This window comes from Sciurus vulgaris, assembly GCF_902686455.1.
Source record: "Sciurus vulgaris genome assembly, chromosome: 9".
Lineage (NCBI taxonomy): Eukaryota > Metazoa > Chordata > Mammalia > Rodentia > Sciuridae > Sciurus > Sciurus vulgaris.
The window spans coordinates 45,233,356-45,248,698 of NC_136469.1; the positions used below are offsets into that span (position 1 = coordinate 45,233,356).

General features: G+C 33.0%; 1 protein-coding gene across 4 annotated transcripts in view; it reads left to right on the plus strand.

The window, feature by feature from the left end:
- The window catches only part of NDST4 (N-deacetylase and N-sulfotransferase 4), a gene marked incomplete at its 5' end in the record, with an annotated part of 266,779 nt that extends 254,050 nt beyond the window's left edge, over positions 1–12,729 (plus strand). For all 4 annotated transcript variants that reach the window (XM_079154213.1, XM_079154211.1, XM_079154212.1 and 1 more), the window contains 4 exons: positions 5,133–5,303; positions 6,329–6,438; positions 9,851–9,953; positions 11,803–12,729. In XM_079154213.1, coding sequence (XP_079010339.1) covers positions 5,133–5,303; positions 6,329–6,438; positions 9,851–9,953; positions 11,803–11,922 — 504 coding nt within the window. In that variant the 3' untranslated portion in view covers positions 11,923–12,729. The remainder of the gene's footprint in view (positions 1–5,132; positions 5,304–6,328; positions 6,439–9,850; positions 9,954–11,802) is intronic.
- Between the last annotated feature and the right edge of the window lie 2,614 nt (positions 12,730–15,343).

Sequence of the window (15,343 nt, forward strand, 5' to 3'; positions counted from 1 at the left end):
TAAAATGTTGGTCTTTAAATTTTTAACAAAATTAAAAGTCAGTATCTAAAAAGGATATCTTTAATAAATACATAGTAAATATAATTTATAAATGTACTTTATATGGAATTCCTCCAAACTGGTAAATAAATACACAATAGTATCACGGTACTAAAATGAACAAAAGGTACAAATACACAAGTGTATACACATAAAATGCAATTGCTCAACAATTTATGGAAAAAATGATCAACCAAATTAGGTGTTAATAAAATATAAATTAAAATAAAATTTTTGTTAATATCTTTACAAAATTAGTGATAGTTCTGCTAGCAAGAGTGTGATAATAAAGGTTTATAGCATTCCAAAAGAAACATACATTTCGGATATTTTCCGAAAACTTGTTTGGTAAGAGTATCAAAAGGTGTGTAAAAATCTTTTCAGGATGATTCCTGTTTTGGAATTGAAGGTACAGAAAATTTCAAAGGTATGAACAAATATTTTTGTACATTGAAACACTGTCTACAGTAACAGGAACAAATGGAACTATAAATGCCTGATAATATTGATTTGTGTCACACTGAAATGGAATATTGTACAACTACATTTAAGTATGGTTCTAATCAATAAAATGATAATGAAAGCATTGTGTTTATTCTGTTGTGTGAATAGATAGTAATCATAAAGATATATAATTAGACATTGCAATTATGCTGTGAGGAAGTATGCAAAGGTGCTTCAAGAGCTTTCTCTAGGCAAATGAACTTGGAACTGAAGGATGAGTGCATAATAACTGTGTGAAGGGAGAAGGAAAATGGAAGAGAGGGAATGATACATGCAGAGTGCCCTGGGTATATAGAACCATAGTAAACATAAAGAGCTAAAAGAAACCCCAGGTGAAGCCCATAAGAAGATGAAGATCAGAGGCTCACCAGGGCGGCCATTTTTTTTTTTTTTTTTAGCAACTAAAAGTCTTTGCAAATGGTAGCCAATGTGTTACTACCAGATTTACGTTTAGAAAACATTATCTTATCTGCTATTTGAAGAATGGATTGGACATGATCATTCAGAGAAGTCAAAGTAGAGGCTATTGCAATAGTATTGCTGAAAAATAGAGGTGTAAGTAGAAAGCGAAGTAAGTATAAAATATTATTAGATGTGTGGGGCTTAGAATCAATGAGACTAATGAGGAAGTATCAAGGATAAATCAAGTTTCCTTTCAGTCTAGGAACAGCATAATGGCCATGTACTCCATTGCAAAAAGATGCCCTGAAGAAGGATACAGGAGATTGCCTGGTGGGGTAGGAGGTTGGAGGCTAATGAAAGCAGAGGATGATCATGACACATGGATCCTGTCCTAGCAGAAAGGAACAGTAGAATTAGCTGGCAATCTGGGGAGGGGTCTGAACTGGAGACAAATTTGCAAATCAACAACATGAGCCATAATCACAAAAATAACGAAATTACCCAAGAAGAGAGTTTAGAAATGAAAAGCATAGAGTAGAATGAAGTATCAAAAGAGATTAAAAAATACAGTCCTAGTCAAAGAAATTCAGGAATGTGGTGATCTGAAATTCAAGAGGAGACATTGCTGCCAAATGCAGGTGGTGACCACAGTGCCAAAGAGCTGCTAAGAAGTTACACAATTGGGCAAAACAAGGTCTTCATTCTTTTCATTGATTTGAAATTTAAGGCAGGAAGTAGAGCCCTTAGCCACAGGGCAAAAAGAGAAAAGCCAGGTGGATTTGGTTGTGAAATAAATAAGCAGGGATGAAGAAATCATAACAGCACTTGCAAGACTCAAAAAGCCTGATTTTAAAGAGGAAAAAAAGACATGGACTTAACTATATAGGAGCTGAAGTGGGATCAAGGAAAACATTATGTGCTCTGTAGTGGTGGAGATTTGATTTAAGATGGAAGATTTTCAAAGAAAAAAAGAAATACAGGTGAAGAGAGAAAATGAGTAATCGACCCTAAGACAAACCAAGAAAGGATGACCACAGTAAATAGATTAATAAATAAAAATACATTTTAAAAACATGAAATTATGCAATTTCTAAGGAAAAAAACTGTAATGGAATATGATTATCAAAATATTTTAAACTAGTGATAGTTTTATTTATTAAACCATTAATACCAAGTTCTAATGGCGAGTCACACTATTTCAATATTGATGAGCATAAACAACATTTTCATATATCCGAAATACCTAAAATGTGATATGAAAATAACTGATTTTTGTTGGTGGCAAAATCACAGGTAAGATAATTAGTGTGGCTACTGTCATCATTCACAATTAAAGGAAATACTAAATTATTCCATTTAGAGCTTGCTAAAAATAAAGATGCCTTTTTTTTTTTTTTTTTTTTTTTTGCTGATCCAAATTCATAGACTCCACTGTATTCTGTTAACGGGCCTCTGTCTAAAAAACCCTGCATGAAACGAAGGATGTTGGAGAGGATGAATGTACATACTGGTAAATTCAAAAGCCTGAAATAGAGAAGTGGAAGTCACTGTGATTGTCTGTCCTTTGGGAAGTTAAAATGGTTTAATTGCATGAAAAGGAGATCAATAGATTAGGGAGCTTATATTTTGAAGAGAGGAATAAAAGGGGATATGAACTTGCTCATGAGTGGGATAAAGCTGACCACAGAAGTGTAAATTGTCTATAGCAATGATAACTTATTGAAAGCACTGATCTTGAATTGTGGTAACAGGGCATATATATTCCAAAATCCCAACAATGTGAGTGCATTTTGTGTATGTGTATGTTTAATAAATACAGAAATGAATGAGAAAAGACTTAAAGAAAATTTAAGAGCATATGACAATTTTCGTAAAAAATTATTTCTTTTTCTTGACTTTGCAAAATTTCTTCAATAAATATGTATTACCAAGAATAAATAACAAAAGACAAAAAATGTGACATTACAATTTAGGATTAGAAGTAGTTAGAGATTCAAACTATTGGATTAGAAGCAAGATTCATAAGTTACCATCAGAATCCTTGAATCAGTATTTCCCATAGGATACAAAAGTCTTTCTTAGTTTATGAAACTCATATTGCAAACCAAGATAAATGTATTTGTTAAAATGGTACCAAAAGCATTAAGATGCTTATCCTTAATTATAAGTTTTGAATTCAAATATTTGGAGGAAATATTGAAGAGTTTCCTAACAGATAACATAGTCATTACTTTTAGCAAATTAAAATGAATTTTTCCCATAGATTAAACCATTTAAGCAAAATAGAATTTATATAATGTGGGTTTTCTCTGTACTTGCTTTTTCAAATAAATTCTTTGAACATACAGGTTTGAAAGGAATTATTTTTTCTGATAATACTTTTTATTGCCATATTGCTGAGAGCAAGGCCCCAAAGTGCTCCACACTTCAAAATAATGTAGCCTATTACTTAGCTAGTCCTGTCTATTCAGTAAATACCATAAATCCAAAGCTCAGCAGGTGTAATTCAGAAACTCCTACAAATGTCACCTGCCAATGTAATTTCTACCCCACATTTTTATAATGGACTTCACAGAGGAACTAAAGTGCTATTTTTGCCATAAAATATGTCCCTTTGTGATTTCCAGGTCATATTTTTATGCTAATCTTAGTCACAGGAATATGAAGAAAAGTTAGTGCTAAACTGGTATAAGCCAATACAGAACAGATTAAGTACAGTTCCTGATTATCACTGTTTCTAATAGAAATTTTAGTGTTACTGTACTGCAATCATAGGCCCCCAGCTTCGTTATAATTCTTTATTCATATGATCTAATTTCTATACATATTGTTTATTGACTGAATTATAAAATTTCCATATGCTCAGTATAGAGAATGTACATATAAGGAGGACAATGTATGTACAATAATTAGAGGGCTTTTATTAGTCCCACCAATTTTCCACTCATTAATTACTCTTTAGCCATTCACCACTTCCTAAATCATCTTTACTCTTATTTTTACTTTTTATTTCTAACTCACACATAAAGCTCATTACTTACACATAAGGCCTGCTATTAAACAATCACATCAGACTCCATTTTATTTCCATCCATAGCCTGTACTAGATTTTCTTCATATTCACTTTTTAGATATCTCATCCCACCAAATCATTTATCCTTACATACCTCATCCACCTTAACTCAAACTTACCTTATATGATAAAGTTCTTAGTTTCTGTTTGTTTGTTTCTGATTATCAAGATCTTTCTTGTAACATTTTAGCTCAAATAGTCAGTCATTGAAAAAGGTTCTTTCACCTGTCAATCAGAATTAATACCTTATTGGCTTGGCTGTTACTGCCAGTAACTTACACTGCTAGTCAACTATATCACTTTGTTACAATCTACTACTCTATTGTCTCCCACACTAGATTTGATTTCTTTGAAGATAATGGTTATATCTTATATCTTTTTATCTCAGGAACCTATTGCCATTCTAGAAAGATGCATAATAAATGCTTCTGAAATTGTATAGACTGAGAAATTCATCTCTCATTCAGTTGGACTCTCTCCTGCTTGCCCAATGATGATTTGGTGTAAAAGACTCAGAGAATTTTGCACTGAAAAAGTAGAAGTGAAGTAGTACTTGGGAATTAGCAGTGTTAGTTGGAAACCCATAGGAGAACGAAGGAACCTTCATTAACATTGACATGAATCTGAAACCTAAGCAAACATCAGAAATAGACATCTGCCTTCTCCATAGCACCTTCCATGCTGAGAAACAATCCTGCAGGAGCAGCTGTAATGAAACTGTGGGCTATGTAATATGTAAGCCCACTCCTGCTCATCTAAATCTCATTTCATCAGACTTGATTTGTCTTGTCCCTGATACTTTTTTCCAGAAAATTCTTGCTTTTCAACTAAACATTTTAGACAAGGAAATAACCACAAGCTTTCTGCATATCGCCTGATGTGTAATGAAGGCTGGTACTTTACAATAAGCAATGTGCCAGTGCCTATTTTAATATATGCAGTTTTGATCATATTTTTCATTCTAAAATCAAGTACCTTTTATTATTTTGTGAAATGAGAGACACACACATCTCACACATTCAGACATACAGACACACAGACACACACACACACACATTTACAGCTACAGAGACATTTCTAAAAACTAACTTTACAACTGACTTTTTGTTTAAAGCATCAACGATCACATGAAGATCCAGCTGCCCTGAGATTTAATTTCTACGAAGTTATTACAACAGGACATTGGGCCCCATCTGACTTAAAAACCTTACAGAGGAGATGCCTAGTACCTGGATGGTATGCAGTCCACATAGAAAGATGGCTAACTTACTTTGCAACTTCTCAGGTAATGTCCTGATACTAATTTCATCTGTTTATTACATCATGATTGTGCTTCACTAACAAACAGAAAAATGTGAACAAACATTGCCAGAGATAGAAATTTATAATCAAAGAAAATTGGAAGAAATGTGTTTTTTTATTTTTAATTTCACTAATAGTATTAAAATTCTATTAAGTGATTCTGAAACACATTCCTGGAATCCTCTTTTGAATAGTAACTGGTTTCACAGTGGTAAGTTCTCCAAAAGGAAATTTCATATGATTCACAGGCAACAGTTCTTAACTACCAATAGAACTGACAGTAATTTGAGGAACCCTATGTGCAGATTCCTATAGGACCCTTATAAGGACAAAAGGATCTCATGCACTAGACTATGGAAATGGGAAGTGCTGTAGCAGTTCCAGGTATATAGAATACAACCAAAAATAAGGATTTGAGGAAAGAATTCATATTCTTATAGTTTTCATTCCAGTTCAGGGCACAATTGAAGGCCTAGAAAATGGACTCCAGCACTGATGTGTTTTTTAAACACCCCCTTGGATAAGTCTGATATTCTAGAATAGTAAATCAAGGTCATGAAGTCAAGAACAAACATTCCTCCACCCTTTTGTCATGGTTTAGAACACTAGATGAATCTTTGATCTGGATGACCAGTATTTCTGTCTTTGGCTCCAGGGTTGCCCCACTGGGATTTGGTAGGCAGGATAGTTATCTGATTACACTACAGATGGAAATATTCTGTTCTCACCGAAGTACTAACTCAAGGCAGTGTGTTTATTTCTGACTTAGAATAAAGTAAGTTAAGGATTATCACTTAATAGCTCAAAAAATAATTGCCTATGGCAAACTTTAATTATTGTTAATTTGGAAGGATGCAAGAATAGCAAACATTAAAATGTGTTCTAAGTAGTTCATGTTTTCTTCCTATTCACACTGACCTAATTTATTAATGTCATACCAGGTCAAGAGAGGCAGCACAGTCTATTCAATTTAGTTTGTTCATAAAGTGACTATTTTCGACTTTACAGTTGCTAATTATTGATGGACAGCAGCTGAGATCTGACCCAGCTACTGTGATGGATGAAGTCCAGAAGTTTCTGGGAGTCACACCTCATTATAATTACTCTGAAGCACTAACGTGAGTTTATTCTCATGCTTGATTTCATTTCCATTATTTGCCATCATAAATTATCACTGGTAGGTGTGTATATAGCATCATTAATACTAGCTATGAATTTATATATCATTTTGCTACTCAAAAGCATTCAAAGAAATATCCTCATTACTCATGTAGTAGCTCCCTTTTGAATGCCAGAAATACTTTATCTTATAAAATATTATAGGTATTTCATATTATGATCAATTCCCTTATTTGAGAGATTTTCCCCAGTATCAGTTTGGTTAACTAAACTTTTTAAAAGTCTACTCTATGCAAAAAGCATCCTAGAAGCTACAAAGGTGAAAAATAGATTCTCTTCCTCTGAGTAACTTCTAAGTTAGAATTGAAATATCATCAGCCATCTTTCCTTCTGTGTAAGTGCCCATCCCCCAACCAGGACGGAAGTACATTCATGTTTTATTCTGTATTTACTAAAATATTTACAACCAAATAAAACCATGTACAATACTCCAGCTGTCCATTGTTGCATCTCCAAAACTACCAGCATGTAATAAGAGCTATTTTATGACACTTATGGATTCTGTAAGTCACAACTTAGGCACAGCTAGGATTGCTTGTTTTGCTCATACCTCAGGTCACATCTGGGAGGACTTGAGTATCTCAATATGACCCAAATGGGTGAGGACTGAAATCATCTGGAGGCCTCTTCACACACATCCCTGGACTGGGATGGCTCAAGGGCTGTGCACAGTAGGCTGAAGACTCCACGTGGCCTCTTCTGGTACTCAGCTTTCTCACAGTGGCTGTGTTCCAGGAGGGAGTGAAATGTTGAGGGAGCTGTGCTACCAGAAGGTCATAAACTTCTCTGACCTAGACTTGCAAGTCATAAGTCATTGCTTCTGATGCCTTCTGATGGTCACAGTAGTTACTAAATCAAGTCCAAATCTAAGAAAGGGAAATGAGATTCCACCTCTTGATAAGGAGAGGCAAGGTCATGCTACAGAAGAGCATGTGGGATGGAAGCTATTGTTACAGTCATCTTGAGATAATAAAGTCAAATATTAAGGTAATTTTAAATGGGTGAGTGGGGATGGAAAGCAAAGTAAAAAACAAAATAAAAGCTCCAGGCAGCCAAAACATATCTTAAAAGGGCATGGACTTTGCTTATAAAAGGCCCACCCCACAAAGTCTGATACAAAGTCTATTACATTTTACACAAAATTCTAACAAGGCTGATTATATAATTTCCCAGTTCACAGCAGATTAGAATCAGCAATTAGACAATTAGAGCGGGTAATGGAGGGACAGGAAAAGCAGTAATAAGATTTGGTTGTTCCTTATCCACTAAAATAACCCTAATGAAGTTTTTACCTACACATGGAAATAGCAACAAAACAAGACATGCCTCTGTTTATTAAGTAGACAAATCTTCTTATAATATGTTTTGCATTAATAGTTACTGATGTTGACATACCTTTCCATGCCCCTGAACAGTATTTTTGGCAGTGCTTCTATCCTGTTTACTATTACAAATAATTGCTTGTGGGTTCAAAAAACTGTAAAATCATACTTTTGAGGGGAAAATTATAACCAAGTACTAAATAGGAACTTTAATGCCTCCCACATATCACAAAATTAGTAATTAGAGTGATGCTCAGTGTAATAGAGGAAGTCAAGTATCAACCAACTCAAGTTCTAAAAGTTGTCTAACAGTTATTTGAGAAACACTTTTCATCTTAATTTCACAATTTCATGCCTACTAAAGTAAAACAATGAATTGATATAACTTAGAGAAGATAAATACCCTTTGTTAAGTTTAGGATATATAAAGTTACCAATACGATAAATGAAAACAGCAAGCAAGATCATGTGGATTTAATGCCTAGCCTCTCTTAAAAACTTTCAGTATTTTAGACTTTCCATTGTCTAGACTTTCAATATTCTAGATGGCTCTCCTTCCTCAGGTTGTGCTAAGCTCTGCTTCACATAGCTGCTGCAAAGAGCAAGAACAGACTGCAGTCCACCCTGAGATCTCCACTCTACCTGAAAGCAAAAGAGAGATGCTCAGTGTGTGTATAAATATCACAGCTTCGTTGCCAGTGTTGTATTTTACCTTAACACAGTTAGGTATTTTCATCCTGAGGCAGAAAATGTTGTTTGGGGCACCGTAATGCCAACTTCCCCATCTCATTTTGCACAGCATGCTGAATTGTTTTTCCTCTTGGGAAATTAATGAAAACTGGAGAAAGGACTGTGATAGGCAAGGAGCAGATTGAAAAGTTCAGGTTGGAAATGACTCTGTCTTCCTTTTATCCATTTAACTAGTGATGTATTTAATTTTAATTGATAACATGTACTAGGACAACTTGGACTGCAAGGATCAGGTCTCTAATAATAGGCTGGGCAAAGAACTGTGAAGAAATTTCCTTCTCACCCTAAATGAGTTCACATATGTGCAGACGCAAATTGCAGGTGCACCGGTATTATAGGAATGGGCCCAGGGCAACAAAATATTCCGCAACTAATTAACTTTACATCCCAGTCAATTATGCTTCATCCTTCTAAAACATCTGCTGAGCAACAAAAATGCAAACCTTTTCGATGTTTTATGCATGCAGCAAGTCCCATAGCAATAAATTTAAAATTTCCCTGCTTATTTGGTTCATTCTTTCATTTTCCCTATCTTGTTAGTCCTAAACAAAAATTCTTATATTTCACTTTAAACAAAATAATTAGGCCACACATCCTTCCTTTTGTAACTTGGCACAGTCATGGAAGCAAAACAACATCAGAATTTCCTTTAAGAGTACAGGAACCTGAATCATCCAATAGGATTGACTCTCTTCAGTGAAAGGAAGAACTGTGTAATCTTTCACTCACCATTTGAATTGCCAGTGTCTCATGTTGTCTAACAACAATATAATTTCCTTTTTGAAAAGTATGAACTTTTTAAACTATAAAACAAAATAAACCATTTTTTCAAGTTGGAAAATTTAATTATAGTTATATTCATAGTCTGATGCCTACATTACATTCAGTCTCTTTAATATATACGCCACACAATGATTCCAAAGAAATGTGTCAATATAGTTTGACAGCAAAATCACATTCATAAGCAAATAAAATATTCTAAAGGTACTTTATATGTGGACTGTGATTTTGATGTTGGTCCTTAATTTTTTTATAGTCATAAGTAAAATTGGACTGAAGGCCTGTATGCTTTTTTGATTAGCATAGAATGACTTAAAGTGTATAATAACATATAATTTCTTTCATGTCAATGGCCTCTTTCAAATCAGTTAAATATCTGTGGAAACTAAGTCAAAGCAATGGGTATTTGAAAGTACATTTCCTTTATTCAATTGGTGAGGCTTTCTTACTTAAAATTCTATATACAGTTTATAATCTTTAAATGTTTTGTCTGATATAGGTTTGATCCCCAAAAGGGCTTTTGGTGTCAACTACTGGAAGGAGGAAAGACCAAATGCCTTGGAAAAAGCAAAGGCCGAAAATATCCACCCATGGATCCAGAGGTAATATTTTTCCTAATATGAATTACTCTAGCAAAAAAATCTGCTCATACAGCTATTTCAAAATTAGTGACGGAGATTTGCTTCCATTTTCTGCTCTTTCCTTTAAATCAGCAGTTTATACATTTAGAAGATGAAAGATAATTAGATAGACAAAGGATTGATAAATATCCCTATAAACTGTTTCCTGTTGAAATGCAATTCAAACATACATATTTTCTGAAAAATAATTCCTTTTCAAATGTATAAATAGCTTGTTTAGCAAACAAATGATTTTATGAAAAATATAGAAAGATCATTTTTACATATTTGATACATATATCCAGTGCCTGTACCATGCACGATACTGAACTGAGCTATGGAGAGGATACAGGTATAAAATAGTTATGAACCCACATTTATTAAAGGACAGAGAAATTTGTTTTTGTCACAGGTCTATAATAAGATAACAATGACAAACCAAATTTCAAAAACAAAAGAAGGAGGAGGAGGAGGTGGAAGAGAAGGAGAAAATATCCATATCTCAATAGAAGTGAAGATAAGTGGAGTAATGCTTAGGTGTTATTCTAGGGTTGGGAACCAGCAGCAATTGACTCATACAAGTATCATGAGTATTTCTCTGAAGGCAAGGTGAGCAAAAGGAGGATACAAGTGATGCATGTGTTACTATGGAGACAAAACTACCAGGAAGTCCTTCAACCAAATCTTTGAACTCAATAATTTCAAAAGAATTTCAGAAGTCACTTTAATCTGCCAAAAAAAATCAATGTACTGTTCCACTACTACTATAAACATCTTATCCAAATTTGAAGTGTTTACAATTTGGTTAAAGGAAAGAAATGCAATGAGATGCCTGGTGAAAGGTCCAAGATGCAATGTAGTTGTCTTAAATCCATTTCCACAGTACACACAAAAGTTTCCAGGGGGTTGTATGAAGAAAGAGACTCATTTGTATTAAAATGTTGGAGAGGGCTTAAGAGATAGGGTAGAACTTACATCATATCAGATAGACAAACTGTGTGGGCCATTGCTATCTCTACTTACACGGGGAAAGTGTTCAGTTCCACTGTTTTGCCAAAGACACACAGGACTATGTATTTTTGGGTTATAATATGAAGTAAGTGACATCAAGAAAGAAAGGCTAATTATACATTTTCTGTTTTCCAGAAGTTTGTGTAAATAAAGTGAAACAATGAAACTAAAACCACTGATATATTTCATCTTTAATTTTTACCATTTATCTAATAAAGGCCAATCTCTCCAGTTTGACAAGAAATATAAGAATTTTTAAAAGACCAAGCTTCAGAGGTCTTATATTTGAAAGTAGAAAGCAAAGCTCTTAATGATTAAAACCATGTGTATTTGTTCTGAATAAATACAGAAAATTTTTCTGTAATGTGGTAAATTATTTTTTTGTAATCATGGTTTTCATTTTTTGTGATTATGCTTAATTTTAGTTTTTATTCTATGGGACAAATATGCATTTTATCTGGCTCATTTCTATAGATTTGCTTCCTCACCAAGTCCCTACCTGTTCCTCTCCAGAATTATACTCTCGTTCTCATTTTTTTTCTCTATATAGGCATCATGGATCCCAAAATAATATGTCTAAAATGGCAGATAAGCCACTTAGGACATACCTGGACTTATTTTTTATTTTATAGCTATGCTTTTGCCAAAATTTTTCAAAAGGTTTAAAAATGAGCAATATTGAAGAAAAATATGGTAGTTTGTAGAGATCTAGATTGTAATAGAATTTCTTAAGAAATACAGAATATATTATCTCATTTGAGGAACTGATAACTGCTTTCAAGTCTTTTTTTTTTTTTTTTTTTTTCTTTTTGCTTTCCAGTCTAGAACTTTCCTCTCTAATTACTACCGAGATCATAATGTGGAACTGTCCAAACTGCTACATAGACTGGGGCAGCCTCTGCCATCGTGGCTGAGACAGGAGCTACAGAAAGTGAGATAGCACTGGAGACAAGAACCATGCCTCTCAAGATATTTAATTTATTATTAAGTAGAAAAAAACAAATCCCACAACTTTTACTCCTTAATGCACTTGTGATTGTCAACAGAGGACTGTATGAATAAATTCCCTTCAATCTTTTTCATAAAATGAAAACTGTTATATATGCACGCATTGGCAGTTACTAGTATCAATCCCTATGTAAGCTCTTCAAAAAAAAAAAATTGTGGGGTTTTGTGATATCACCCAGTTTCTAGTGTGGGGACTATTATACAGCTCAGTTCCTCTGTTAACTAATTTTCAGAAACTATGTATGACTACTAATGCTGATTATATGCAAACAATTAAAATTTTGAGGAAAAGATAAGGACTGAGGTGTAAATTAGGTTAGTAGTAACCCAATATTTGAATAAAGGGCTAACATTTTCCCCCTAACTCATTTAAAAATATTTTTTATTAAAAGAAATTATAATCCCACATTCCTGTTTTTGAATAATTTTCCTTTACTTTATCGGCCCACATATATTTTTCTCTGTTGTTATTTCCCTTTATGAATTTCCTTGACATGCTAAAGAAGTTGTGAAGTCGTACCCTGTCCTATTTTTTGTGTGTTTTCCTCTTGTAAAAGATATCATTAGTTCATGAAACAAGAGAGGCCATTCTCAGTGAACCTGACATTGTGATTCCAATAAAATCTGTTGGAGAGTTTAGGGAAAAAGAAAAATGTAACTATATAACATCACTATTGTGTGGAAGTCCATCTTAAAATGGGTCCGGAATCTTACCCTACAACATATTAATCCACATATTTTCACTTTGACAGTGATGAAGTATTTATATATTTTTTCACTATCCAAGATAGAAAAAAAATGTGATTGATAATTATGGGATGAAAACACCAAGCTGTATTTGCAGGTATAGTGAGGCATTGTGCCTTGTGTATAGTATATGTCAATCTTTTTAAAGCATGGATTTTTCTTATATGTCAGTATATCTACCATTGTAGAAAATTATGCTTTTAATGTCTATTTTAAGAAAGACATGTAGTCTAAAACTTACCTATTCAAACATCACTAATTCTCTAACTAGAACCCAATTTCTCAGTCATGTCACCCAAAAATCAATTTTTAGAGAAGAGATGATCTTTCTATCTTGGAATTATAAGGTCCTATCATATTTGGAGGTTATTGTCATGCTAGTTGGATTTTTATCCCATTTGTCAATGATGATATATTAAGGCTTGGTTAATCTTTTCCATGATACATGAAGGTAAAATTTCAACAGAACAGTAAATCAAAATGACTTTGGTAATATTACCCATCAATCCATCTTTCCCCCAGAGTAATTTTTCAATAGACTGTAAATAATACTAATTTTCCCTATAATTTGAGAAATTACACTTGCACTAATTCAATAGCAAACTGAAAGTGTTTGTTTTTCTGGGTTTTGTTGTTGTTGTTGTTTTAAGCAAGCAAATTGAATCTGGGTATTCTAAAAGAGAATCAGAGTTTTTACATATTTTATTTCAGAATCCAACTTTGTATTTATATTTCACTCTGTTTTTTGTTTCCTCAGCCAAGAAAGTTCTAGATCTGTATTTTTTTTTTTTTTTTTTTTTTCCAGAAAAATGTAAGATTTTTTTCATGGGTTCAAGTTGATATAAATGACACTGACTTTGGTAGTTCCTCTGTTACCTGAGTGACTCCAATTCACCTTGTTACTTAGGTGGGCCTGTGCATCACAGCATCCATTAAGAACACTTAAATAATAGTAATTATGTATTTCTAACTTTCACTTGTTTGTTTACTTTCTCCTGTTTATATTCTAACTCTTTCTTGACATAAAGATTAACTCTTTTTTTGCCCACTGGGATAAAAGAGATTGTGATAGGATGGAGGGGAGATCTTTTTCATATTAAGTGAAATTTACAAAACCTCAGGATACTCTAGCTCATCACTAGATTTTTAAAAATGTAACCCCTTTTCTGAAATTTTTCCTTGTTTTCTAAATAATGAATGTGATATCATTTATCAGTTACAAATACTGACAGCAAAATTGTCTCAAACTTGACTATTCTCTTCTCTCCTGGTTATTCCAATCAGTGTATACATTTTTTCTTATTAAGTTTGATAAAAAAGACAACTAAATGCATTTTAATTACATAATTTATCTTCATCTGACAATAAATTCCTTGGAACTCTGGATTACAAAATTTTGCACCTGTAGTAAATCAGGAAAATCTGTATCTTGTGCTAAGCACAGTGGCACACACCTGTATTTTCAGCTATTCACTCAGGAGGATGAGACAGGAGGATTCCTTGACCACAGGCGTTGAGGCCAGCCTGGGCAACACAATGAGTCCCCACCTCAACAACAACAAAAGAATATCTTTATTGATATTCAGAATAATTGATTCAATATTGGATATATGTAATTCTTTAAAAATTTAAATTAAATTCTATCTCCTGGTCTTAAATGGTTTTTGTTGGTTTGTTCGGTTTGTTTTTTTTTTTTTTTTTTTTTTTTTTTTTTTTTTTTTTTTTTTTTGCAATTCTAAGGATTGAACCCAGGATCTTGTGCTTGACAGGTCCTGGTCTTAAGTGAAGTAACTTTTAAAAATTAAAAAATACTTCCTAAAGCCTTTAAGCATGCTAATTTCCTCTCCTTTTCTTCATTTCTTTTCACCAATTGCCTCTCAAATATAATTATTGGTTACTTAACTTTGATAGGCAAGAACACTATTTCATTCTAATTCTTCATCAAAATATTACATATGCTTGTCAAATACTCATCCATAAAAATCTATTTTATGATAAGCCATCCAAAAATGAAAATTTTTATATTTAAAAATGGCCCAAATAGAATTAAATAAACAACAAGGAAGAACATTAGTGAGGAAAATTTGTATTCTATCACTGTATTTTTTTCTAGAAAATATAGCTTTTAGTTCAATGACAGATTTTATTGCCTGGATTTAACAAGTACATCTTACATTAATTTTACATATTTTTGATTTTTCTCTCACTATTTTAATGTAATATAAAGTGACCTATTTACTATTATTTCTAATTATACAGTAACCTATTTAATTTATTTCTAATTATACACAATAAAATATTTATGTAGAAATATATCTTAAAAGTTCTATTTCTGGTGGCTAGGTCATATTAATCATTTGTTTGATGGAAGTCCCTCAAAATCAATACAGGCCAATGATTTCAAAAAGGAAGGAAACTAGTAGTCTTGCAAACAGAACTTTTTTTATGAACTATAGGAACACAACTTAGGCATGAAAATACACATTTTAAAATATATATGTATATATGCAAAAGTATATGCATATATGTTGTATCTGAGAAAGTTCAACTGATTTTTAACAGCCCAAATTATATTTTCTGTGTCTGCCAGTGAGGAAGGTGGGAAA